This window comes from Salvia hispanica, chromosome 5 (genome assembly GCF_029641045.1).
Source record: "Salvia hispanica isolate PSC_SH4W2 chromosome 5, Shi_PSC_v1, whole genome shotgun sequence".
NCBI lineage: Eukaryota > Viridiplantae > Streptophyta > Magnoliopsida > Lamiales > Lamiaceae > Salvia > Salvia hispanica.
In genome coordinates, this window is record NC_142696.1 from 35,745,792 (window position 1) to 35,771,199 (window position 25,408).

Below are 25,408 nucleotides of genomic sequence, written 5' to 3' on the forward strand. Positions count from 1 at the left end.
AAAGGTAAAGTAAAAAATACTGGTTGTTACAACTACTGCATTTGCACACAAAACTAGTACTACCATAAATAAATAAAAAATGACAGAATAAGGCTTTGTTTCCAATACAACTTTAATAGCATAATTCATCAACCTCCTCACTCAGCCACCAATCCACAGACAGATAGGTACATAAACAAGTAAAGAATAGATTATGGTGATTTGAATTTTACAGTTCAATCAACACCAAATTTGCCAACTAGCAAAATTGGAAGGAAAAAAAAATTAGCATCCTAGAAATGTAGGAACCAAATTTCCACATGAAAAAAACGAAGAAAAAAAAGAAAAAAGAATGCCCTCAGTTTTCAAAGATTTCAGAATCTATACAGAGAGATTCGGAAGCAGCAACAGCAGCAAGATTTTAAAGGCCAAACCTATTTAGCTTCTTCTTCAGTTTGCGACGCGACCAATGTTTTGCAAATCGGGCAGCTACTCTTCTGCCGGAGCCACTGCTTTATGCAGTAGATGTGATAGAAGTGTCCACAGTATAGCTTTCCCGTCTCGTCATCTGCTTCGTATTCCTCCTGCAAAATACCGAAACAGACCATCAAAAAAACACGAGGGAATGTGTGCCAGTAGGCTTAGCCATAGAGTGGCTGCCTGAGGTCAGAGGTCTCAGGTTTGAATCCACTGTGGGGCACGAGAGCATAAAACTACGTGCCTACTGCAGCAGCGGAGAGAAACTAACCTGGCAGATACTGCATTTCCTCTCCATCTCCGAGGCAAACTGCAACGATAAATCAGTCGAAGTTGCAAGCTTGGCCGTCCCCAAACAACGAGCTATCTCATCGTCTTTCAGTCCGGTGCTCACATACCCGATCCTATCACCGAGCTCCAGTAACTCCTGTTTGCATGATGATAACAGAACTTCAAGAACACAAATACCAATAGCAAGCCTAACTAGACACTGTCGTGTTACAAACAAACCTCGTACGACATGTTGTCTGTGTCGAGTCTGAGGTCCCTGTACCGGTCGAGCCCGTCTGGTCTCCCAGCCATCAAGAGACTGTTTTGGAGCATTACAGTCTGCAGCCGTAAGCACGTCGTAAGCGACTGGAAAGATTGCCACCAAAAAACAGACTATCAAAATTCAAAATAATACAATCTGATCATGAAATGATAATTTAGCTTTTCTGAGAGGTAAAAGATAACCCTTATCGTCAAGTACTTCTTATTCTAAGGTTATGGTCCAAAACTCTTCAGCACTATTTCAACATACAAAATTCGGATGGGATGGTCTGCCCAGCTCTATGTCCTATCATCCATGTCCCACTATCAATTTTACTATAATAAATAAAAATATTCGTTAGACAAGACTAGTCTTACGTGTCGTTGTCTAGAAACAAAGTAGTATTGGGCCAGGTCAATCCAACCGAATAATGGCATATCATAAGACTAGACAATCCACCAAATCAAACATACACTAATCTCTCTGTAGAATGATATCTGTTAAATTCTCTAAAATTCCGTCCCACATCGACTTGGTGATGATCTTATCTCATCTATATAAGGATGGATAACCTCCCCCTTATAAGGCCTTTTAAGGGTGAGTGGCCCATTTCTAATAATATCCATAGTAACTAAAGTAGATAACACAATAACTCATTATAGGGAAAAAAACAGTAGTACTAGTATTTTGCAAACTAACAACCAAATAAGATTTTGCTAGGGTACGGACAGAGTAAAATGCTATCTGAAAAACTCTGAATTACATTATGTCATGAGCATTGAAAAGTAATAGGAGCTGAAACATCATTATCGTCAGAGAAGTAGAACACTACGCGAACACTACGCTCTACAATAAGGAAGAAGAAACTAACCTCACCAAGTCCTTCACGGAAGCCATGCCTGACATGACGATGATGAGGCCTAGATCCAGTAACATCAGAACGAATACGAGCTAGTCCAACAGAAGAATCAGAGTCAAGGAAAGGGTTGTCTTCAGGGGTAACCATTCTCCTCACGTTGTACGAACGCTGGCAATCAACAACAGAAAGTTGAACCCATTGTATAACGTAACTTTAGTGTAACAAGTCGATACAACACAGGAAATACAAAAGCATTAGAAGTAAAGCAATGAACATAAACAAACTTAATCATACAAGCAAGCAAAAGAGACCACAGATTAAAAGATAGGCATGCGGTTAGAAATTGCAAACAAAACCAAAATAGTATAAACAGGCAACTAAATGCATAGACAACTCATCAAGTTAAGGATGATAAAAACACTATGTCTATATACATAAACTTTCACCAAATTCTAGTTTTGAACATGAATGAAAAAAAAAATTGGTTAGAAATACACCAACTTTCAATTGTTCTGATTTTCACATGTTTGTCAGCCTTCAAATTCAAACTAACGTTGAAGTGGACACCTGAAATGTATTAAACAAAATAGTTGAATGTCTCCTCCAATTCAACAAGTCATGATGGCATAAATTTGTCAAATCAAGTTAGTCATGATGACATTAATTAGCTTGAAAGTGAAAACTTAGAAACACTGAAAGCTACGTGTATTTGGTTGCAAGATTTTTAGATCACCTGCACACCCAGAAACTGATTGAACAAGTACCAGAAATCACAGAATTTTGACACAAAAATAGAATAAAGTTTCAATCTTTAGCATCAATTAGCGTCACAATGTTCGTATTAAGCTCTAATTTTACAGATACAGGAAGGAAACAAGCTACCTCTCTGGGAGCAATAGCGTTGATTCTGTCATTACCATCAACCTTCCCTCTCGAGGGCCTCCTCGAAACGACGCAATCGACGGAGGCAGCGTCGGTGCTGAGGCCGATTCCGGCGCCGCACCAGACATCAGGTGCGCCCACGCAGCTAGAAGACAACGCGAGCGAGAGCGAAGACGATGAGGATTGCAGCGGCGTATTAATGGCGGTGGGGTTTCCGGGAATGGGAAGCTGATCATTGGCGGTCTTCTTAGTCTTGAGCCTCTTCTTCTTGAGCTTCTTGGCCTCCCAATTGGCCGAGGTCCTTATGACCGCGGGGACTGAGACCTGCGGCGAGGCGGCGCAGCCGAGGCCGCGGAATGTGGCGGAGGAGAAGTTCTTTTTCTTGGAGGCGGCGTCGGAATTGGGGCTGGAGGAGAGGAGGATTGAGGATATGGTGGTTTTGGGGCGGCTGGAATTGGGATCTGTGTCGGGATTTCTGGGCTTCCTGTGGCGAATTTGCTCCGCCGTTTCCGCCGCCGCTGTAGGCATGGCTTCTTGAGAGAGAGAGATGGAAAATTGGAATTGCGTGTGATGGAAGGAGTGGAGGAAGAATGGGGAGAGGTGGGCAAGTGGGGTGTTGATGGAATTTGAAGAAACTAATTTTTTTTTTCTCAAGAGTACTAGAAAAGAAGCTCTATGTCTGTGTCTGATAGAGAGAGAAACAAGAATTTGGCGTGTGAGAGTGAGGACAGAAGGTGAGGTTATTTATGTAAATTCTCTATGGAATTCTGTGTAGAAGAATAAATTAGAAAGAAAATGAAAATAATTATGGAAATCTGATAAATGTGTGAATTCAAATTCTACGAAATTAGCTATTTATTGGTTTTGAGATGTATCAAGAAAACCAGTTATAGTTATACACTAGAGTCTTTGACCACTAGGAAGACAAAAAGAAAAGAAAGTGAGGAATGCTCAAATATTTTATACACTTGATGCACATAATATAAAGACCACAAAAAGGGGGTGTGGCTAAGAAAGAACAAAACTTTTGCTTAATTGGTGGGGAGTGGAGTAGATAATATTAGAGGCTCCCTATCTTTAATTGAGTGAATGGTCATTGCTTACTTTTCTTGGATGGTTAGGTGGGCCACTCTATTGTTCCCCCTCTCCCTCTTCATATAACTATTGAATTACAATACTCACTCCGTCTCGTATAAATAGATTATTTCGGATTAGCATAGTTATGTAATTGATAAAATAAAAAGAAGGAGAAAAAGTAATTAAAATGATGTACTGATGTTGAAGCTCATAAATAATAAAATAAAAGATAAGAAAAAAAGTTTATCATAAATGAATATGAACTAGTCAAAGGTAATATTATTTATTATTCTTTTTACTTAAAATGAATAATTTCTCTTTTTTAATAAAAAGTAGTAATAATATACCTATTTTTTTCTCTTACTTATTTTATTATTCTCTCATCATTCTTTTCATTTTTTTTTTTTATACTTTACTTTTTCTTCACTTGACTTTCTACGTACTCCTATTAATTTTAAAATTATGTGCAAAAAAAGTGTCTTGCTTGTGAGATAACGAGGGAGTATATTATTTATTTGCTTTTTTGTTCCTCTTGAAATATGAGTATTCAATATTCTAGTTTGGCCATTAAAGAATAACACCTTCCAATAATTATTACTACTTTTTGTTATTATTGATGGGACAAATTTAGAGTGACCAATGATCTTTACATTTCCAACTACTTTTGTTATTATTGTATTTAGTGTTTTATATATTACTTATTATATTGAAAATAACCTACTCTTCAAAAATAAATATGAAAACCTAACTTCACACTAAATTCCTGAATACTTGGTCGTCCGCAATATATTCCTTGCATTATTTGGTTCGTCTTGTCTATGATTTCATAATTACGGGTTCAATTTAACTGTCAATTAATTTCATTTGGTTCTCAAAGTTTTGTATTAGAAAATTCACGCACGTGACATTTTTGGGTATACAATGAAATATTAGGGATTCTTATATACTTTAAAAATAAATTTTGTCCGAAACTTGGTATTTACCATAAACTTAAACATGATCACAAAAATCATGAACTTAGATCTTGTAGTGAATTTTCTATGATTGGAAATATCTAAGAAATTTGGGAGTCATTTTTAATGTTAAGCGATGCAAATGGACTCCAATCATGCCCATCATCAATAAATTTAGAGGAGGTTCAGTGTACTGACCGGTCTGCCCACATACATAATTCGCCGCGTCATATAAAATTAAATTAAGGAGAAATCAAACTCGTGGAAAATTTGGTACAAATTTTAAATTCATTATATTAAATGGTTTAAGTTCGTCGAAAATACCAAATTGAACCAAAGTTTAGGGACCATTACCCCTATTCTCAAAATTCTAACGACTAGCCCATTATAGTTGGGTCATATAATAAAATTAATCTTATTTAAAAGTATATTTCAAATAAAATAAATAGTTTTAATTGATCAATTCAACATGCATTTTTAAGCTTGGAAGCTCAATTATATTGATTAATTCGTCTTGCATATTGGAATACTCCAACTAGACTAAACCCATTTACACCCCAAATGCTCATAATTCCATCATCAACATTAATATATCTACTAAAATGATTATGTGTACTAAACGACTAGTACAATGTAGCACTTTTACGCTATCAATGTACACATTAATATGACCATAAATAGAGTTATAGGTCAAGATTACTCATGTTGGAGCATATTTGGGCATATTTATAATAAATGTGATGCCCCATTGGGCTTAGCCCAATAAACAGACTAACAGTGACAAAGGCCTGTTCACTGCCACCTAGCAGCAACATTTACATAAGTACAGTAATTAATAACCTTGTGAAATATACACTACTATTGTATTTGTAATTGCAAAATTAATTCGTTGTGTGATAGATGAAAGATATTGATATTCGAGTTTTATCAGTATGTAATTATTATTATTATATAAAAATGTTAAGTCGAATAGCATTTATATCCTGGAAGTCTGGCAAATTTTAACAATTTATTAACCACGCGGAAATTAATTACTTATAATAATCATGAACTCTACCACAACTTGTGAAAAAAGACAGAAATTGAACAAAAAAGGAAAAGAAAATTGATATTACATTATTACACCTCTTGCTTTAATTTACCGAGACTATGATAATTTGTAAAATGAACAAAAAAGGAAAAGACATAATTACTTCCTAACTCAAAAAGTTTTTTGAATATTTACTTTTTGTTTCCAACTCAAAAAAGAACTAACTTACACCCCCAAAATCTAATGTTAATAATAGACTGTAATAGATTACATTTTACTATAACTATAATTTTGTACGACTAAATTTTATTTCAATTAAATAATTTATAGTATAAACTAGTGTTTCTATTTTTCAGTGATATACTTAAAGTTTAACTAAATTCTCGGCAATTACAAAAAATAATCTAACTGGTAAGTAATAAAAATGGCCAGTAGAAATAAGGGTTAAGTTAGAACCAATAGAAAGAAATAGAAAGATAAAAAGAAGTGATAAGAAGCAAAAGAAAAGGACTAAAATAAAGAAACCCTTATTGATTTATACTCCATAACACAATTCAATAAAATAATTAAGAAATAAAGCGAGTGTAAAAATGATAATTTCTCTCTTTTAAGGCTTAGTAGAGGTAAAAAAAAGAAAAAAAAAAATGACTTCAAATTAATATTTTGCATTTTCCTTTTTCGAGTTCAATAAGGTTATAAATGTGGTCCGATATCAAGTAAACTTATATTCATTGAATTTATGTTTAAAAAGTCTATTTAACTATGATCTTCTTGTGGATAAAATAGAGCTAGATCAATGGAGACATTGCAATGTTTTATACGCAAATTCGATTCTCATACCTATAAATCCTTCCTTTAAAAGTGTTAAAATACATCCAACAAGAATGGTGGATAAAAATCGGTGAGTTATGCATCAATATTTTCTTATCACTCATTTTCATATGATACATATTTATTAAAGATGTTTTTCCTTATAAACTGGCGAGGCCTTATTCACGAGACATCCGAGTGAATTTCCTGTTTATTTTTGGGTTTTCTCCTTTGTCGACGGTACGTCCTTAATTTCAACAATGCCAATTCCATTTGATCACGAACTTCCATTTCTGGAAATTTGAATTTGATTATGATATGGTTTTGTTCTCATGCATGCATCCCTGGAGAATTGTGTTTCGTTGTATTTGTTATTCCAAGAATTCATATATTTCCAAAGTTTTTGAATCATTAGGAAAACTTTTTTGAGACGAAATGTTTGTAATTGTTGTTATGATAGCCATTACAGAATAGTATTGTATTTTTGTGTGTAGAAATGGGTCATTCACCCCCTTCAAAGTCTTAAAAGGGAAAAGGGTTATCCAAGAATATATATATTCTTGGATAACCCTCATCTTTAAGGAGGTGACTGGTCTATTTCTAATGTATATATATGATTGAATACGTTAGTGATTTAGTGTATTTATGATGAGATTTTTTTGGTATATTTAATGGAAATATTTATACAATGTTTTGGGGTTGAAATGTCGTTTAATCATCGAGTACTTGGAACGGAACAGAACACGCAAATGCATGTGTTCGTTGCAATCAAGATCACACATCAAATTTCAAAGTTTAAGGTAGAATGTGTTCCATTCAAATACAACTAATTGCTTATTAATTAGTATTGCTATGTCTGGTTTAAAATTGGTATAGTTTTGTGTAGTTGAATGAGATTGTGCGATGAGTCCGCGGGAGGGCAACTTTGTGCGGCACACGGTGCAGTCACATGGAGCAAGGCTGGCAAGGCTGCATATGCAGGATTGGCTTATTCTGCTCCTCCTTGCCGGAATTGATGGCGGCCTCAACATCATCGAGCCCTTCCATCGCTACATAAGCTCCGACCTCATGACTGACCTCAAATACCCTCTCAAAATACCAGACACCGTCCCTATGTGGGCTGTCCCAGTATGTCTATATATATACATAATAATTTTAGGTGTTTCTAATTAACTAAGTGATTGAATTGGTTGTGGGAATATATATGATAGGTGTATGCTGTGATCTTGCCATGCTTGGTGTTTTTGATTTATTACCACCGAAGAAAGGATGTTTATGATCTGCACCATGCTATTCTTGGTAAGTTTTTGCATGTGTGTATAAATGGAACAAGAAAAAGGATTATTAATTTGTGATGTTGTATATATATAGCTAACTCATTAATTGTGATATGTTAGGGCTTGCTTATTCTGTTCTTATCACGGCAGTCATAACGGATTCCATAAAAGATGCTGTTGGACGACCTCGCCCCAACTTCTACTTTCGGTGCTTCCCCGATGGAATCGCGGTATGTATACGGAGTAATTGTTAGACCATTTTACGTGTCAATATTCGTAAGACTGACATGACCAATTTGATATATTTTGATTCGTTCTTCTACTAATCAAAATATATATATCAAATTGGTCATGAGACTGTTTTACGAATATAGAACATGAAAAGAGGAAAATTTGAATAGTGGTCATGCAAATTGAGCGATTTCGCATGACAAACTAAGTGAAAATCATTCAATTTTCGTGATCACACATACCTCTGATTTTTGCATGAATTTGCACAATCACGCGAAACCGCTCAATCCGCGTGATCATGTGAACATTCAATTTTCGCATAATACGGTTTTTAGTGTTATGCACAAATGGACATACTTAACAAGAATGATGGTTGTGTGACTAGATATTTAACCCTAACAACGGGGACGTTATGTGCACCGGAGATCGGAAGCTTATAAAAGAGGGATACAAAAGCTTTCCTAGTGGCCATTCTGCATGTTGGTAGCAACAAAATTACTCAATAATTATAGAAAAATTATGTATAATGGAAATTTAATTAGGAAAATGAAAATGGTGCAGGGTCATTCGCGGGGTTAGGGTTTCTGGCATGGTATCTATCTGGGAAAATAAAAGTGTTTGATAAAAGAGGGCATGCGGCCAAGATTTGCATTGTACTTATTCCTTATTTGTTTGCTGCGCTTGTTGCTATTTCTCGTGTCGACGACTATTGGCATCACTGGACCGATGTGTTTACTGGATCCATGTTAGGTCAGTCACCCTGCATCTAAATACACGAACTTTTAATTATTCCGATTTTACAAATTGTGTGTCATATACATGTACTAATCCGTCGCCATTGCACTTAATGTAGGAATTGTTGTTTCTTCGATTTGCTATCTCCAGTTTTTCCCATTCCCGAATTGCAATAATGGTGAGTATGCTAGAATTTAATTGACATCAAGATATAAATGATTATATGTGAAAATTGTCTTTGTTAGTTGTGTTATAGTACTACTTTTAATTACTAAACATAACAATGAAATAATTAAATTTAAATTTTGAGGTCTGTCTGATCATGATAAAATTAGCCATGCATGACCTAAATATGAGTGAATTAATCTGGGGTGTAGGTTGGGCAACACATGCATTTATTAGAATGATGGAAGAAAACAGGTTCGAATGTGATATTGAAGAAATAGAAACCACTCAGTTTCGGCATGAGGATCGCAGAGATCGATCAACACCTGTAGAGGAGATCAGTGGGAGAGATCGTGCTCGTGACCGTGACCGTGATCGTGATCATGAGCCGTGCAGGATAATTGCATTTTAATTTTACCCAAATATATCGATATACTGCATGAATATTCGGAATGCCAATTATTCAAGATCATCCATACTGGGGTGTATATTTATATTGTAAGAGCTGGTTTTATGCTTTTATACACGTATCTAAGTTTTACTACTATTTATTAGTATGTTATAGTATATGTGAATTGTTTACTTCCTAATTCCTTCCACTTATACTATATGATAATTAGATCGTGAGATATTTATGATTTACTTAAATATCATAAACGTCTTCCTTTCAAAAATTGACAACGAATAAATTATGATTTTAAAAAACTAAAATGAAGATATTTATTAGATAAAAGTTGCAAAGGTGAAAAGCACATTATTTGAATAAATTTGCCAATTTTGTATAGTTTTCGAAATAAAGGTGTGGGGCCTTAGGGCTGAGTGGAAAGAATAAAATAAAATTGGGCCCACAACCGCCCCATTTAAAGAAGCCCAGAATCAAATGGATAAGGTAGTGTACATATTCACTTGGGCTTATGTGAAATTGCTTTATTCTTTCTTCTTTTTATTGATCGTTATTCTCTAATCATTCTTTCTTATTCTTTTTTTTTTATCCTGTGAAGCAATATCCTATATTTAGAATAATATCTCGCTTAATAGTAATAATTCCTTATTTATATAATACTTCTTCCTCTACCTCCAATGTATATTTTACTATTTTGAGGTGTTTCCAAATTAGTGCACACTTCTTTTATGCAATTTTCTGGATTCAATCCTCTTATTTTTATCCACGTTTTACATAATATAATAATACATGGTCCATTGTTTCTTCACTAATTTGGGAGATATGATTAATAAAAATATCCCCAATTTTCAATGTTTTTTAGAAAATGTTCAAAACTTTAGGATTTTTTTTTCTTTTTTCTAAGACCTCATTATTGATCTTGGGTGCACTATTTTGGGATACCCAAGGAGTAATGTTTTTGGTTAATCCTAAATTGTGTCCTCAATTTTGAGCGTTTTTCTAGTAAGTGTTCAAAATTAATAAATTTCCATTATCACTTAAACTTTCGATCTTGTAAAGTGTTTTATCAACTAAATTGCACTTTATCGTTTTTATTTTCTTTTCCTTATGGATTAATTAACGTAACTTAGGTTTCTCTGCATAACGCCCCCAACTCTTCAAAATTATTGTTCCACTGCACAAAATAAGGTGACGTCAACTTAGCTTATTGAATTATTGGATGGATTAAAAAAATCACATCAAGTGGTAAATTGCAATTTACTGATAATTCAAAGAGATGACTTGTCGTTCTATTGTTAAATTATGTCAACCTGAGCATAATTCAAAAAAACTTTCACATAGTTGTATATTTGAAAATAAAAAACATGATCACTGCTAATTACATTATCTATTATTTTTATTTTATTTAATTTTGTCCTTATACCTTAGTATAAATTACTTTTACGATTGATAAAGTTACATATTATGTATGCAGTGATGGTAGGGCTGACAACTTTTGGCACGACACAATAACTCGACACAAATTCGCACTAAACTAATGAGCTTGGGTCAAAGCTTATTGGATTCGTGTCCTTATCGAGTCGACGCATGAAGAACACGAAAGATTCGTGTCGTGTTGGGGTTACCCGTTAAGAAATAATATCATAATACTATTAATTTTTAGTATTTTAAAATTTATTTATTTTATTGGATTTCTTTGATATGCTATTGATGTTATTGTTCATCACATGTCTAATCACATTTTAGATTTTTAGCTAGACTCTTAATTATCAGATTCACAGTTTTGTAACTTTTGTTAATCATTGTTAATCAATAGCAATCGTTGTCAGGTTCTTACCGTGTAGTTATCAGATCGGGTTGTTATAGTGCCGTGTTAATTCAAAGTGGTTCGTGTCGTTAATGGGTTCGTGTCGGGTTCATGTCGTGTTCGGGTTTGAGGGTAGCGGGTCGTGTTCGTGTTCAGGTTTAGGGTTTTCTTAATGGGTCGTATTCGATTTAGGATTTTCTTAATGAATCGTATTGTTAACAGATTGAACCGATAACAATTCAACACGCACGATTTGTCATCCTAAGGCATGGAGATAAAATTATATACTACTTTTGAAATGAAAAATATGATACGGTTGAAATTTTTGATTCCCTCTTTCTCCTGTCCACTGGAACAAAGGCCAATAGCATTTTTTTTGAAGATCCAAATTCCAAAGAATACAGAAAGCATAGTGAAGCTGTCGAGTATAGATTGGTTAGTTTTAAAAAGTGGATGCAGATCAGATAGAGCTTTTCAGAATTGTTCAATTTGTGATTGAGATAAAAATACTATCCAAATATGGTTTGCCAACTTCTTTAGACCACATATTCTCGACTTCTTTTTGGAATGGGTGAGTGACAGAATATATAAATGTATCTAGATTTTTTTATGGATCGAATCAACCATCCATATATATATAAATGTTTTAAGAAAAAGTTAACTACTCTCCCCTTTTCCACGAATAAGAGTTTTATTTTTCCATTTTAGTCCGTCCACGAATAAGAGTCCTAATTCATAATTATCATAAATGTTAAAGATAACTCACATTCTACTAACTCATTCCACTCACGTATCATTTAAAACTAATATATACAAGTGGGACCCCTATTCCACTAACTTTCTTCCATTCACTTTTTTTAACATTTCTTAAAACCCGTGCCATTTAGAAATGAGACTCTTAATCGTGGACGGATGGAGTAATTTACTACTACTACTACTCCCTCCGTCTCTGAAAATTTGTCACCTATTTCCTTTTTCGTCCGTCCCTAAAAATTTGTCACATTTCACTTTTATTATTTTTGGTAGTAGACCTCATATTCCACTAACTCATTCACACTCACATTTTATTATAAAACTAATATATAAAAGTATGACTCATATGCCACTAGCTTTTTCAACCCACTTTCTATTACATTTCTTAAAACCCGTGTCAGGTCAAATGGTGATAAATTATGGGAGACGGAGGCCGAGGGAGTACTATTTATGCATAAGAGAAAAAGGTGCATTAGCTTGGCTCTCTAGATTTCTAGGGTTAGGGACTTGGGTGGTATTAGAAAATAAAACAGTTCGTAAATTGGATTTTACTATATAATCCAATTTTAATCAAGTGTTAATAATTTAGTTGGGTTTGCACTGCATTTTGATGATTGTATTAATCAAAATATTTCTAGAATTTTGAATGGCTGATTGCAGTGGGATTCTTGTATATTTAATAATGCAGATAAAATATAAATTGGGGATATAATAGGCAAACCAACTTTTGTAAAATAAGGCAACTTTATATATTAGGTTAATATTTCTTTGTTATTAACCGTATGTAGTACTATATGATAGCACGTTCTTGCAGTTTGGTTGGGAAAATTAAAGAATGTGACATTGAATTAAGTATCATATTTTGGTATATATATGATGAAAAATTAATAGCATAAATTAGATTTATACTGAATCGAAAATACGAAGAGGCAACAGAAATGGTCTGTTAACATAAATTAATGATAAAATAAGCTAAACTGGATATTAGTCAATATATAGAATCATTGAATTAGTTCGTATAATCACTCCTATATTTTAATTTAGAGTGGACCATTTTATCTAGAACAAAGATTTTTATAGTTTACAAAAAAACAATCCATATGGGGCCTAGTCTTTCGCTTCAATACGACTTAGCACTACATGAGAAAAAATGCATCACTATAAAAAAAAATATCATAATTGAAATAAATTAAGTATCAAACTGTTGTGAGTAAACAAATTGTGAGGGGTGAATTATTGAAATTTGTACATGCTGAATTGATCTTCATACAAACAGCAAATCAAAACTAACTCAACCACCATATCAAAACACTTCAATTATTATCACGTACTAACCATTTGCTCTCATTTTTCAATTTTCTACGAAATCTAAATCATAAAATAAGTAGTTGGACCTATAAAGGTGACATGATGATGTGCTAGTTTTAAAATAAATTGAAATTAATTGTAAAAGTGACATATATCGTCTGTATTTGCCTGAGCAATATATACAGAGATGAGTTATGGAGTACTATTAATTAGCCATATTATTATATAAATCTGAATTAATTTATTCCATGTTGAAATGTAATTGACATGCACGAAATTATAGCAAGTGCATATACATGCAATCCGTCCAACAGAAGAGTGATACAACGAACCACATCGATTCTACTTTTTCTTCATACCCTATTCCTAACCCCACCCCCCAAAACACACACACACACACACACACACTCTTTTTTCATCCTATAAATACTCCAGGCGTCTCTCAAATTCGTCAATGAGACATACAATACCACTCTCTAATTTCACTCTCACACACAATATGTGATAATTGTTGAATTTTGTTGGTAAGTTTGATAATGGGGTTGTGTTGGAGTAGAGGAGAAATGGGAAAGAGAGGAGGTTTAATTTGTTGACAGAAGATAGAGAGCACCGATGATCAAAATGCACATTCGCATCTTCACTCATTTGTGCTCTCTATACTTCTGTCATCACATCACTCATTTTACCTCCCTTCATTTCCACTTCTCTTTTTTCTACCATATACTATTTCATTTCATGTTTACATTATAAATATTCTACGATTACATGCAAAGTTTTGTGTTTGTTTGTGTAACCTTATCACACAGTTAATTTAAAGCTTTCATTTCTATTTATTAATGATAGGGGGGTAGTACATATTTGGGATAAATATAATAGTCATTTAAATCACAAAGTTTGGTCAAATTCTGGTTGTCTCATGAACTTTGAAATTGGAAAATTATATCATGAAGTTTCACTTTTTCTCAAATATTGTCCCATCCATGAAAAAATGTCGTCTTTTGACGATATTCAAAGCGAAATGTTTTATTAGTACTAAGTATTTTATTTTACTTTTTTATTCATTTATTTACTCATTTCTCTTCTTATTTTGTTGGAGCGTTGTCGATTTATGCATGGATGAGACAATTGAGAAAAATTGAAACTTCATGGTTTAATATTCTAATTTTAAAGTTCACGAAACGGATCAAAATTTGACTAAATTTCGTGATTTAAATGGTTATTACTTATTATCCCTTCTGCTTATTTTGTCCGGCACATGCATCTATTATACAAAGGCGTGAAAGAAGAACAATTGTGCAGTAGTGGAACATCTCTTCTACTTTCCTTTTTGTCTTTTTTAAATGTTTTAATATGTTTCCTTTTTATTCGAGATCAAAAATATAATTCTACTTTCCTTTTTGTCTTTTTTAAATGTTTTAATATGTTTCCTTTTTATTCGAGATCAAAAATATAAATATATTTTAGAAAAAAAAACATACATGTATGTATCTAGTTGGCTGTTGATTATGCATGTCTGAAGATGTGTAGTGATATTCATTTCATCTCAAATTAATTAATCAATTTATGTCTTATGAATTGCTACATTTGTAATCCGTTTTGAAATTTCGACAATGGAGACTTTACATCTAAGCACAAAATTTGTAAATAATGGGACTCTTCGTGCTCATTTTCATTTATTTACACAATATACTAATTTAATTATTTTCATTTCTGACATTGGTGAATATGGGTTTAAACCATGTAATTCATTGATATCTTGAAGGAAGAAGCGGTATTTTTTCTATCAACAGCGTTTTCATTTGTTGGGTTTTGTGTTTATTTAATATTCCTTATTACGTTTTGTCTCATTGTAGTATTACATCTTTAACTTATTAACTATAATGTCACAATCTAAAGACAATTACATATAGATACTCAACATATTAATTATCGTAGGGTTAATAAAATAAATAAATATCAACCACCAAGTTTTGGAAGTGTCCTGCCACCAGACTCTGACAAAATCAAAATTCTAAACTGATGGGAAATAGACCACTTCAATTAAAAAATATTTAGCATATACTTTACCAAAATATATATATATATATAGGGGAGCATTAAACTCCTTTTACCCCTTTAGATACTATTTCCTTCTTAATATCAACTATTAGATGGATGGAATGGACGGACTAGATTAAAAGAGTAGATCTGATCCCGTGTTGCATTATTAGTTCATTTTTGTGCATTATAAGGGTAAAGCTGTAAAACAACAATGGATCCCACGCGTTACAAAACGGAAGGCGCGATATCAGCGGGATATTAATTGAAACAGATTGACCTTCCATCCAATCAGACTCTCTCTCTCACAATACCTCTCTCTTCCCTCAACCCACGATCAAAACCCTTTCTCTCCCATTTCCATTCATTTGTGAACCCTAGCCGCCGCTAAATTGGGAGAATCTCCACTAGAATAGTCGACTGCTGTCGGCGTAACATCCTTGGGCGACGAAGCAACGTTGTAATCGGGGGGAGGTTTTGAATCGACAACAAGGTAGGGTTCTAAAAGCTTCAATTTTTGGTACTATACCAGTTTCAATGTCGTTTGTAGTCGGAAAAACATCATATAGTCGTCGATTCAGAGTTTTCAACTAAAAACAGTGACGATTTTGTCACACATTTGGTCGACATTTTTGAAAATCGCTACTGCTTGTTCATGTATTTTTGTTTTTTGTTCGTTATTCAACCTTTTAGTAAATTCGAGTTCTAGATTTGGGCTACGATCGATTTTATTTATCCTATACACTCTTACCATTTCTTGGTGGTGTAGTTTTTCCTGTACAAGGTTTACATTTTTGGTTAGGGTTCTAGGAATTATTGTCTTTTATAGTTAATTATTGCCCAAACAATTGTGTGTTTCTCGATGTTGTAGAAATCTTATTGTGTTGTGTTTGTTGGTCAGAATAACAGGATAACCATGTCGAAGAGAGGAAGGCCGTTTAAAACACAACCAACACCGAATGCAGGTGAGTAATCTAATTAAGCATGTAATGTGTGTACATTATATTAGATGTTGGTGTACATTATGTTGTGTTTTTAAGTTAAATGTATTGGTTTCATAGTATGCTACGAGTTCTGCTAAGTTTTGGCTGTCCCCCGAAGTGTTGGTGTGTTTGAGTAGGTGTCTTTGTTCATTTTTTGCATTATTTGCTTGGTTTGACACATTATAATTCTTTGGAAATCATTACATTGTTCTGTGTAAAAGTGAGACATTATTTAAGCAGATTTATGTATTACATTCTTTATCCAGATGTGAAACAATATATCAGTTCATTTTTTGCATTATTTGTTTGGTTTGACACATTATTTGTGTGATGCTGTACATTACTAAGCAGTATGTTGCATTTTTTTGTATGCATTTGACAGAAGTACATTATTGGGTTAAATTTATGAATTATTTGGTTGATATTGTACATTATTTATTAATGATGTCTAAGCATTAGGATATAAGTTAAACTATACATTGGTTAAATTTAAATTTTTGCATTATTTATTCATTTTTTAACATTAATTAGCAAGATTTGTGCATTAATGAATACTTATGTGAAACATCGTTGTGTCTTATTTTTGGTCATCAACTAAGCAGCATTGGGTTGATTTTGAGGAAGTGGTAGTCGATGTTCTTCCAATCGCATTGGCCCACAAGCTTCGGCATAGATTAGCCGAGGGCAAAGCAGAGACCAGTACAGCCCGTGAAGATGTTGAGCCTAGAAAACCTAGAGGAAAAAAGGCAAACCATTTGTATTGCCGTCGCACCCCGATGGAGTTTTTGAATGCTTTAAAAAGTCTTACTCCAAGGCAGAAAAAAGCTGTAAAGGAATTGCATTGATAACATATGTTGGAAATTCAAGTAGCGGACTTGTTGTGTAGCTCGTTTTGAACATTATCAAGTTTTCTGAACTTGTGGAAATCCGATATATATTTTTGTATTAGGTGATAATATCATTATCTTAAACCATACAATGGATGAAAAGTAACGTATAATGCAAATTTTGAAATTTATATGTATTATATGAATAACATAATGTATAATACATTAGCTACTTTTTAACTTCTCTAATGGCTATAAATGAACTAATAATATGAAGTGTGAATAATAATGTATAAAATGTAATGAATGTGACTACCAATGTATGGAACATGATAGTGATCGAATGCGCTAAATTACATACCTTAACCAATCATGGGATGAATATTGCACTTTACACTACTAATTGGGTACAGAAAGTTATTTGCTTCGTTACAAATAATGTACAACTTTAATAATATTAATGTACAACGACACAATAATAATGTACTATATGTGAAGAATAATGTAACTGATCTCAGTATCAGGTAGAGATGTGATATTGCGTAAAAAATAAAGTTCTTGTAGCTAATAATGCACTAATAACATAATAATAATGCATTTTTATTAATGCATATAATGTACCAAAATGTACGACTAATGAGAATAAGTTAATGGATAACAAACGAAGACTAATCCGAAGAATAATAAAAATAAGATGGGAAGGAGCTTCGTGATATTCAAAAAATCATCAACATTTCCCTTTGCCCTTGCGCAGCGCATTCTCCTTCTCCATCTCTTTAAGTATTGGACAATTTCTAGAGTCGTGACGGCTCCATCTCATCGCAAGCCTTACACCATCTCAAAGGCCTAGCGGCCTCCTTTATAGCCTTTTCTCTCTTGGAAATCATAACAAAAACATATCAGGAAAGTATACATTACATAACATATATCGTACATTACTGATCAGCTAAACTACATTATACTTAAGTATTTGTACATTATATTTATGGGTTAAAACTAAACTCTAGGAGGGACGACAACTAAATCATATAGGAATGGCTGAGACTCGTGGACTTTGACGACGGTTGTGTTACTTACTCCATGCTACACCCTAGCCCCAACGATTTCTAAACCCTTAGGGAAAGGATTTAAGTTGCGCTAAAACATCAAACACATTCAATCTTTCTGTATAAAATAACAGCAAAAAATGCTCTAAAACATATACATTATACATTACAGTACATACACCGTCCATTACTGATACATAAATTACATTACACATAGATATTTGTACATTATGTTTGTCAGTTAACACTACTCCCTAGCAGATATGATATCTAAACCCTAGATTAATGACTGAAACTCGTGGACTACGGCCAACATTGTGTTACTTAATTCATACTACACCCTAGCCCCAAGGATTGCTAAACCCTAGGGGATAAATTAAACTAGCACCATACAATCAAACACTGTCAATTTTAAACTGCTCATGAAATTGTATAACTCAACCAAACAAAAGAGTAAGATCAAGGATTACTACTGCAATCGGTTTTTAAGATTACAAAACAGTTTAATACTCAAGACAGGAACAAATTACATTACCTTCTTCCATTGTTGCAGAACAAGAACAAAATTCACGACGGGTCCAACTCTTTTGATTTGTGTAATTCATGACGGCTCCAAATTAACGACGCATTCACGACGCCAATCTTTATAAAACCGGATTTTTAACGAAGAACTAACGTTGAAAGAAGAAAGAGAAAAAAAATGAAAGAACGATGAAAGAGAAGAAAAAAAATTCTGGGAGAAGAAAAAAACCGATGCAATATTTTGTGAGGAGAAAATCATGGACTTTCCATAACCACCAATATTGTCATTCCCTTAAAAGCCCTTTTCCATTTTTTTAATTAATAAAAAATGCATGATCAGGCCTTAATTTCGGCCATTAGATGATAAAAATGAATGGTTAGGATTAAAAAGGAAAAAGCATAAAATATAGGAAAAGTATATGAATACACCTATATATATATATATATATATATATATATATATATATATATATCCCTATAGAGTCCCATTATCCACAAATCCACTCTTAAAGACTGAACCACCGAACCCTACCAAATTAGGACTTTTAGATCTAGTTTTTTATGGATAAGATACAGAAATTTATAAATTATTTTCGCCTTGATCACGAGCCTATTTTAATTCATTTGAAGGTAAATAAGTCATACTAACATGTTACGAAGATTTAACTTCGTTCCAGAATATATTATTTCATTCTAGTAGGTTTTTACTTCATTCCAGCAGGTTTTTACTTCATTCCAGTACGTAAATGTGGTTTCGCCGTCGCGTGCCGTTCTTTCTCTCTACAATATCTATCACCAACACCATGGCGCTAATATGGTTTAATAAACACATGGAATAATGTAATAAATTATTGGAATGAAGTATGTGTAGAAGCATTTGAAGTACAGAATGAAGTAATAAACCTAAATAATGAAGTAGAATGGGCTTGTAATGAAGCTGAAAAATTTTTCACAGCAGCTCACCTCATCAAAAAAACTAGATCTAATGGCCCAGATTTGGTCTCTAGTTCGTCTTTAAAATTGGTTCGACATTGATCACAACTCTATATATATATATATATATATATATATATATATATATATATATAGGTTTGTGTTAAAATGACAACCCCTCTTAAAATGACAACGTGACAACGCTTATACAGCAATATTTTAAACGTTACACAGCAATATCCAACACGTTAGACAGCAATTTATAGATTGCTGTCTAACGTGTTGGATATTGCTGTTCAAGAAAAATTGTTGTTTAAAGGCCAGCATATTGCTGCCCGTCTTTTTTGGGGGGTTTTTTTTTTTTTGGCCACGTGTCAGCTTATTATTCGTCCACGTGTACAAATGATTGGCTAGGAATGGTGGTATGGTGTTATTTTAAGGGGTGGTGGCACCCTAACATGCCCCTATATATATATATATATATATATATATATATATATATATTTAGCGTGTTGCAATATCCAATACGTTGGACATCAATCTATAGATGCAATCTATATCTATAGATTGCAATCTAGTGTATTGGATATTGCAATTTAGTGTTTATATTATTGCAGTTTAGCGTGGTGTCACAATGTCATTTCAAGAGATGTTGTCGTTTTAACGCCCCCTTTAGAATATAAATTTAAATATTTAACGAATAGACAATCGAAGTCAACATCAAGTCTGGGCAAAAAAAGTAAGACTATATGTGCCATTTTAAAATTGATGCAAAGTTTATATTTTAATTAAATTATTAAATCTATTCCGATTTTTTTCATCAATTTATTCTTAGAATTCAGTGTGAATATTCTTATTTAATTAGTAAGTAGTTGTACTTGATAAAGACTTAGACGTGGCCACAGTTCGGAACCGGCGGTTCCGGTTCGGCATTAGGTGGAACCGTAACCGGCCCGGATACCGGTTGTCCGGTTCCGGTTTAACCGCCAGTTACCGCCGGTTCCGGTTCCGGTTTTTCACCGGTTCCGGTTCGGTTCCGGTTCGATTTTTTTTTTTATTTTTTTTTATTTTATATTTATAACTTTTAAATTCTATAGTAAAATCCGAAGATAATTGATAACGATAAATGATAACGATAAAAAATTGCAATTTTATTGATTTGAAACTTTGAATGTAAATTTCTACAATACAATTACAAGTTACAACTTACAACTTACAAGTTACAAAATATAACAATACAACTATACACTTGAATTTAAAATTTAAATACAAAATTACAATTTACAAAAAACATATTAAAAGTAAAGTTGAAACAATTAGAAAAAAAAAGAAATAAAAGGAAAAGGACTTGAGCTCAACTTAAATTTAAAATTACTTGTAAGCGAACAGCCTCAGCATGGGAAACCTCTTCCAAAATTTCTCGACGAGTAGGTCGTCGTGATTTTTTCGGACGGGTAGATTGATCTTCGGCAATTCCTTTGCCCCGTCGATCACGGTCACCACCACCACGAGAAGAAGACATATTTTTTTTATAGTAATGTAGTTGAACAAGTTGTAACAAATATAAAGAGCAAATTATGAAAATTGATGAACAACTTAGGTAAACAAGTAGAGAGCAAATTGAGAGAATGAGGTAGAGAATAGAGAATTGGAGATTGAGAGAGAAATCCTTGTTAACACAAGAATGGGGTGAGTAGAAGTGATGAAGAAGGGGTATTTACAGATAAAAATGGGGGGAAATCTGATATTAAAAAAAAAAAAAAATTTGAAATTCAAAATTTGAAAACGGTCAAAAACCGCCGGTTTGTGTCAAAAAACCGCCGGTTTCTGACCGAAAACCGGCGGTTTCCGACACCTTTTCAGGCCCTACGCTGCAACCCTAAACCCTACGCCTGAACCCTACCCCTGAACCGTCGGGAACCGGCAGTTTTGTGTCATAAACTGCCGGTTTTCCGACACAAAACCGGCGGTTAACCGTACTTTTCCCGACCTACACCTGCAACCCTACGAACCTATCAGCGAACGGCTACATATTCCGATTAACCGGCGGTTAACCGTCGGTTCCGGTTGCTTATTTTTGGAACCGTAACCGAACCGTGATAACCGTGTAACCGGATTTCGAACCGGAACCGGCGTCCGGTTCCGGTTCCGGTTCCAAACCGGCGGTTAACCGGCGGTCCGGTTTGGTTTGGCCACCTCTAGATAAAGTACTAGCTACTCCCTCCATTCCAATTAAGTTAAGTCGTATTCATTTTGGGTTGTCCCAAAAAAGTTGAGTCGTTTCCCTTTTTGACGAAAAAACAAAACATCCAATCACTCTTACTTTATTTCATCATCTACTTTACTCTCACTTTATTTCTCCTACTTTTTTCTCTTTCCTATTTTATTTTACTTTCATTTAATCTATTCAACACAATTTCTTAATCTTCGTGCTTAAAAATTTTGTACCAACATAGTTGGGACGGAGAGAGTACTATACTATCAGTCCCAAATTTTTTCAAATACAAAATCATGGTTCATTCATTCATTAATCATGTCAATCTAAGAATTGTGAAACTGCCATTTCTTATTCAAGATCTTTAAACTTGACTAATCTACATGAAACATAACAACTCATTCTATGTCATCAACCCTTTGTCACCATTAAAAACCACATCAACCAAATCTTGCAAACTCTCTCACCAAATCAAAGAGATGAAACAACACAACACAACAGAAATCAAGCAGCTGGCTGAACAGCAGCAGACTCCAAGTCCTCACCAGTACCATTCACAGATTGAGTATACAAATCCCTCGTAAAATTGGTTGTCGTGTCAAGAAAATAGAGTATACACGACATGACACAGCAGCACACAAACATGGGAATGTGGCCGAAAACCCAGACGAAGAGAGGGAAGGAGAGGTAGAATGCCCTTAGGCCAAGCGACCAGAAGAGGCCGCCCCGGTTGAGGTTGGTGGCAACGTACTCAATGGTGTCCTTGCGGTCCCTGTAGGTGGGGACAGTCACGAGGAAGCTGGTGTGCGCGTAGTACCTTATGGAGAGCACGTTGCAGAGGAAGGCCGCGAGGAAGCAGATGAGGACCGCGAAGAATTTGACAGAGGAGACGGTAGTGATGTTCAAGCCTTCGCAGGAGCTGGATTGGTTGCTGACATAGACGCTTATTAGGGAGCTGAGAGTGATGGCGATTGTGGCTAAGAGTGTTGATGCCATTATGTTGTTGCGTATGGTTTGGATCGCCAATACACCGTTTTTTATTGGATCCTACATCACATTCAATGATTCAAACAACACTCTTGGTTTAAGATGAAGACCAAATAGAGTAGAACAGAGAATACAAAGACTAATAATTAAGGTTCCCTACTTCTGTTTGTAAGGCTAATTATTTCTGAACTTTCACTAAGTTTTAATTTTGCCACATATACTAAATAGTATTAGATGTGTCATGTATCTAACGCTTGACAACAAAACAAAATGCACCAAAGAATGTTTTCACGAGGGAAATGAGGATACTGTATGAAATGTTGCTAATAGGATAATCACTACACATTCCATAATAGATTCATCCAAAAAAATGATGACACTTTACACCAAACTTTATGTTACTTTTGGAATTAGCTTTTTCTTTGAACTCATAATAAATCATACTAGACCCGGTAACTATTCCTCGTGTTGATTTGTATGTATCAGCTGGCTCAAGAATTTGAAGATTGTTCCATACCCCATGACTATTCTCTATACTAAATTTTAGGTAACTCGAAAGGTGGTACAGTACAGTTGGCCCAGTACAGTTGGCCCAGTGCTTTGAGAATGTCCCATATCCAAAGGCAAAAATCGAAATCCTGACCATTTGGTAATGATGACCAAATTCCTTGGATTTGTAGTAGGCGCATTCTGTGTGTTGAAAAAGAATGGGAACATATATTTTTACCATTATACCTAAAGTAAATTACCCAAAAGTCCAACTTATAATAAAATAAAAAAATAATAATAATATGATACTAATAATTTCGGTTTTCCCAAAGTGAAACTCTAAAAAGTCATAGTAGCAACTTTTTTCCCACCATTTCTTATCCATCAATTTGTGTTCACGATTTCAAAGATTTCATCGACATGGATGAATGAGCGCGGGTAAATAGAAACAAATGAGCAAAGGTAAAAGTGAAATTGGTTGAGGAAGAAATGAAGAAGGCGACTTACAGACATCATACAAGAAACCCAGATGCGGCGGCTCTCGGCATTGAGACCAATCACAGTTCTTCTCGGGTTGCGTTTGATTGTAATCATCAGCCACAGATGGTAGGCCAGCAGCACTCCAATTCCAAGAGGCACCATAACTATTGCTATCTGTGTATCCTCAAACAATCTTATTTTCCTCACCAATTTCAACACTAATCCCAAATTCGCCACATCGTCTTCTTCCCCTATCATTTTGATTTCATCAAACATCCTTGTAAGTTGTATCAGAGAGAGAGAAAGAGAAAGGGGAGAAATTCGTGCGATTCTGGGGCAAAGGGGACACGGAAATGGGACAAAGATATATGAGTATGAAATTACTTGTCCTATTCAATCATTCTTTATTTATTTACTTGTATGCTGATGAGGTCTATGGGCCATTTGGGGGATGTCACTTTGATACACCACACAGCCATGAAAGGAATCTATAACTGTAAAAAATATACATTCTCAATATTTTTATTCACTACCACAAATTAAATCTATTTAATCTACGATTTCATAAATTGTGGTATCATTGTCATTCAGGCCTAAGCGTCATCAAAACTCGAACTATAATTTAAAAATAACTTAGGAAAAAATTATGATCTTAAATCATTACAATACAAATGTTGCATGTAGTCGTGAAATGGGGAAAGTTCAGCAAGTTGAATCAGTGAAATATAGTATACTAATACTTCTTAATAAACACGTTGATTTATTTGAAAATGATGCTGCGGTTGTCAATTGTGTTTTTATACTCACAACTCGGCCCTTCATATGACCCAAGCATTTTCGTGTCTATTGTATTATTGTGCTTTTGTTAATACGAATCAGAGATAGCTACTGTCACCATAAAGAATTAAAGATACTTTTCTTATATGAATCTGAATTCGGATTTTTATAGTATAGTGTAATATTATAATATTTTCTCTCATTCCCTCTCGCTTTTTATACTATTGTTATTAATCAATATTAATATTATTATTTTGATGCTATAAATTAATAATTAATTTATTTTTTAATATCATTCAAATATACGTAATTATAATTATAGTTATAATTATATTTAATCATTATAATAATATTATTGATATAATACTAAAAACTAATAGTAATTAATAAATAATTATAATATAATTATATAAATTATATAAATTATGAATCATATAATGTTATATTATTATTATTATTATTATTATTATTATTATTATTTTATATTAAATTAATAACTAATAAATATAGTCTTAAAAGAATTTTAAAATTGTGAATTGTATTCATAATGATATAAAGAGTGAATATTTTTAGTTAGGTGTTTCAATCCTAAAATGAGGATAAAATCATTTAATAAAAAATATTCAATTGTTTAATTACGTTAAATAATTAATTTAATTAGGTGTTTTGTTCTTGATTTATATTATGAATGCAACTACATGTATGTATAAAACACTAAAAAGAAAGAAAGAAAAAAGAGGGAAAAAAAATATGGTGATTAATTATGTTAAATAATTAGTTTAATTAGGTGTTTTGTTCTTGATTTATATTATGAATGCAACTATATGTATGTAT

At 33.6% G+C, this 25,408-nt stretch overlaps 3 protein-coding genes and 1 long non-coding RNA gene across 8 annotated transcripts; 2 read left to right on the forward strand and 2 right to left on the reverse strand.

The window, feature by feature from the left end:
- Window positions 1–166: 166 nt before the first annotated feature.
- On the reverse strand, window positions 167–3,617 carry LOC125186218 (RING/U-box superfamily protein). 2 transcript variants are annotated; one of them, XM_048082567.2, is made up of 5 exons: window positions 2,730–3,617; window positions 1,860–2,015; window positions 967–1,065; window positions 728–883; window positions 167–563 (listed from the first exon to the last, which is right to left on the reverse strand). In XM_048082567.2, the coding sequence occupies exons 1-5, from the start codon at window positions 3,255–3,257 to the stop codon at window positions 414–416; spliced, it is 1,089 nt and encodes a 362-aa protein (XP_047938524.1). In that variant the 5' UTR covers window positions 3,258–3,617; the 3' UTR covers window positions 167–413. The 2 variants fall into 2 exon arrangements, with proteins under 2 accessions (XP_047938524.1, XP_047938523.1); XM_048082566.2 differs by having other exon boundaries at window positions 967–1,092; window positions 2,730–3,611.
- A 3,167-nt stretch (window positions 3,618–6,784) lies between these two features.
- On the forward strand, window positions 6,785–9,554 carry LOC125190836 (lipid phosphate phosphatase 2-like). 4 transcript variants are annotated; one of them, XM_048088241.2, is made up of 9 exons: window positions 6,785–6,839; window positions 7,340–7,399; window positions 7,486–7,727; window positions 7,811–7,898; window positions 7,997–8,106; window positions 8,493–8,586; window positions 8,669–8,857; window positions 8,961–9,020; window positions 9,220–9,554. In XM_048088241.2, the coding sequence occupies exons 3-9, from the start codon at window positions 7,503–7,505 to the stop codon at window positions 9,417–9,419; spliced, it is 966 nt and encodes a 321-aa protein (XP_047944198.1). In that variant the 5' UTR covers window positions 6,785–6,839; window positions 7,340–7,399; window positions 7,486–7,502; the 3' UTR covers window positions 9,420–9,554. The 4 variants fall into 4 exon arrangements, with proteins under 4 accessions (XP_047944198.1, XP_088915787.1, XP_047944199.1 ...); XM_089059661.1 differs by having other exon boundaries at window positions 6,804–6,839; window positions 7,476–7,727; XM_048088242.2 differs by lacking the exon at window positions 6,785–6,839 and having other exon boundaries at window positions 7,304–7,399; window positions 7,476–7,727.
- Window positions 9,555–13,722: 4,168 nt separating this feature from the next.
- LOC125187819 (uncharacterized) lies at window positions 13,723–17,246 on the forward strand. The gene is made up of 3 exons (XR_007170672.2): window positions 13,723–15,808; window positions 16,217–16,280; window positions 16,901–17,246. It is a non-coding gene; the product is annotated as an uncharacterized LOC125187819 (long non-coding RNA).
- A 4,979-nt stretch (window positions 17,247–22,225) lies between these two features.
- On the reverse strand, window positions 22,226–24,177 carry LOC125187470 (uncharacterized). Its single transcript, XM_048084068.2, has 2 exons — window positions 23,825–24,177; window positions 22,226–22,888 (listed from the first exon to the last, which is right to left on the reverse strand). Exons 1-2 carry the CDS (start codon window positions 24,071–24,073, stop codon window positions 22,346–22,348), a joined length of 792 nt encoding a protein of 263 aa, XP_047940025.1. The 5' UTR covers window positions 24,074–24,177; the 3' UTR covers window positions 22,226–22,345.
- Window positions 24,178–25,408: the final 1,231 nt, after the last annotated feature.

What these genes read in the sequence shown, in the direction of transcription:
- LOC125186218 (XM_048082566.2), bottom strand. Translation starts at nt 3,257, where the DNA reads ATGCCTACAGCGGCGGCGGAAACGGCGGAGCAAATTCGCCACAGGAAG. An exon ending in ACGCTATTGCTCCCAGAGAG is followed by an intron (nt 2,016 to 2,729) that starts GTAGCTTGTTTC and finishes GTTGATTGCCAG; the next exon opens with CGTTCGTACAACGTGAGGAG. An exon ending in TCCGTGAAGGACTTGGTGAG is followed by an intron (nt 1,093 to 1,859) that starts GTTAGTTTCTTC and finishes CAATCTTTCCAG; the next exon opens with TCGCTTACGACGTGCTTACG.
- LOC125190836 (XM_048088241.2), top strand. Translation starts at nt 7,503, where the DNA reads ATGAGTCCGCGGGAGGGCAACTTTGTGCGGCACACGGTGCAGTCACAT. An exon ending in TCTGCACCATGCTATTCTTG is followed by an intron (nt 7,899 to 7,996) that starts GTAAGTTTTTGC and finishes GTGATATGTTAG; the next exon opens with GGCTTGCTTATTCTGTTCTT. An exon ending in GTTTACTGGATCCATGTTAG is followed by an intron (nt 8,858 to 8,960) that starts GTCAGTCACCCT and finishes CACTTAATGTAG; the next exon opens with GAATTGTTGTTTCTTCGATT.
- LOC125187470 (XM_048084068.2), bottom strand. Translation starts at nt 24,073, where the DNA reads ATGTTTGATGAAATCAAAATGATAGGGGAAGAAGACGATGTGGCGAAT. An exon ending in GGGTTTCTTGTATGATGTCT is followed by an intron (nt 22,889 to 23,824) that starts GTAAGTCGCCTT and finishes AATGTGATGTAG; the next exon opens with GATCCAATAAAAAACGGTGT.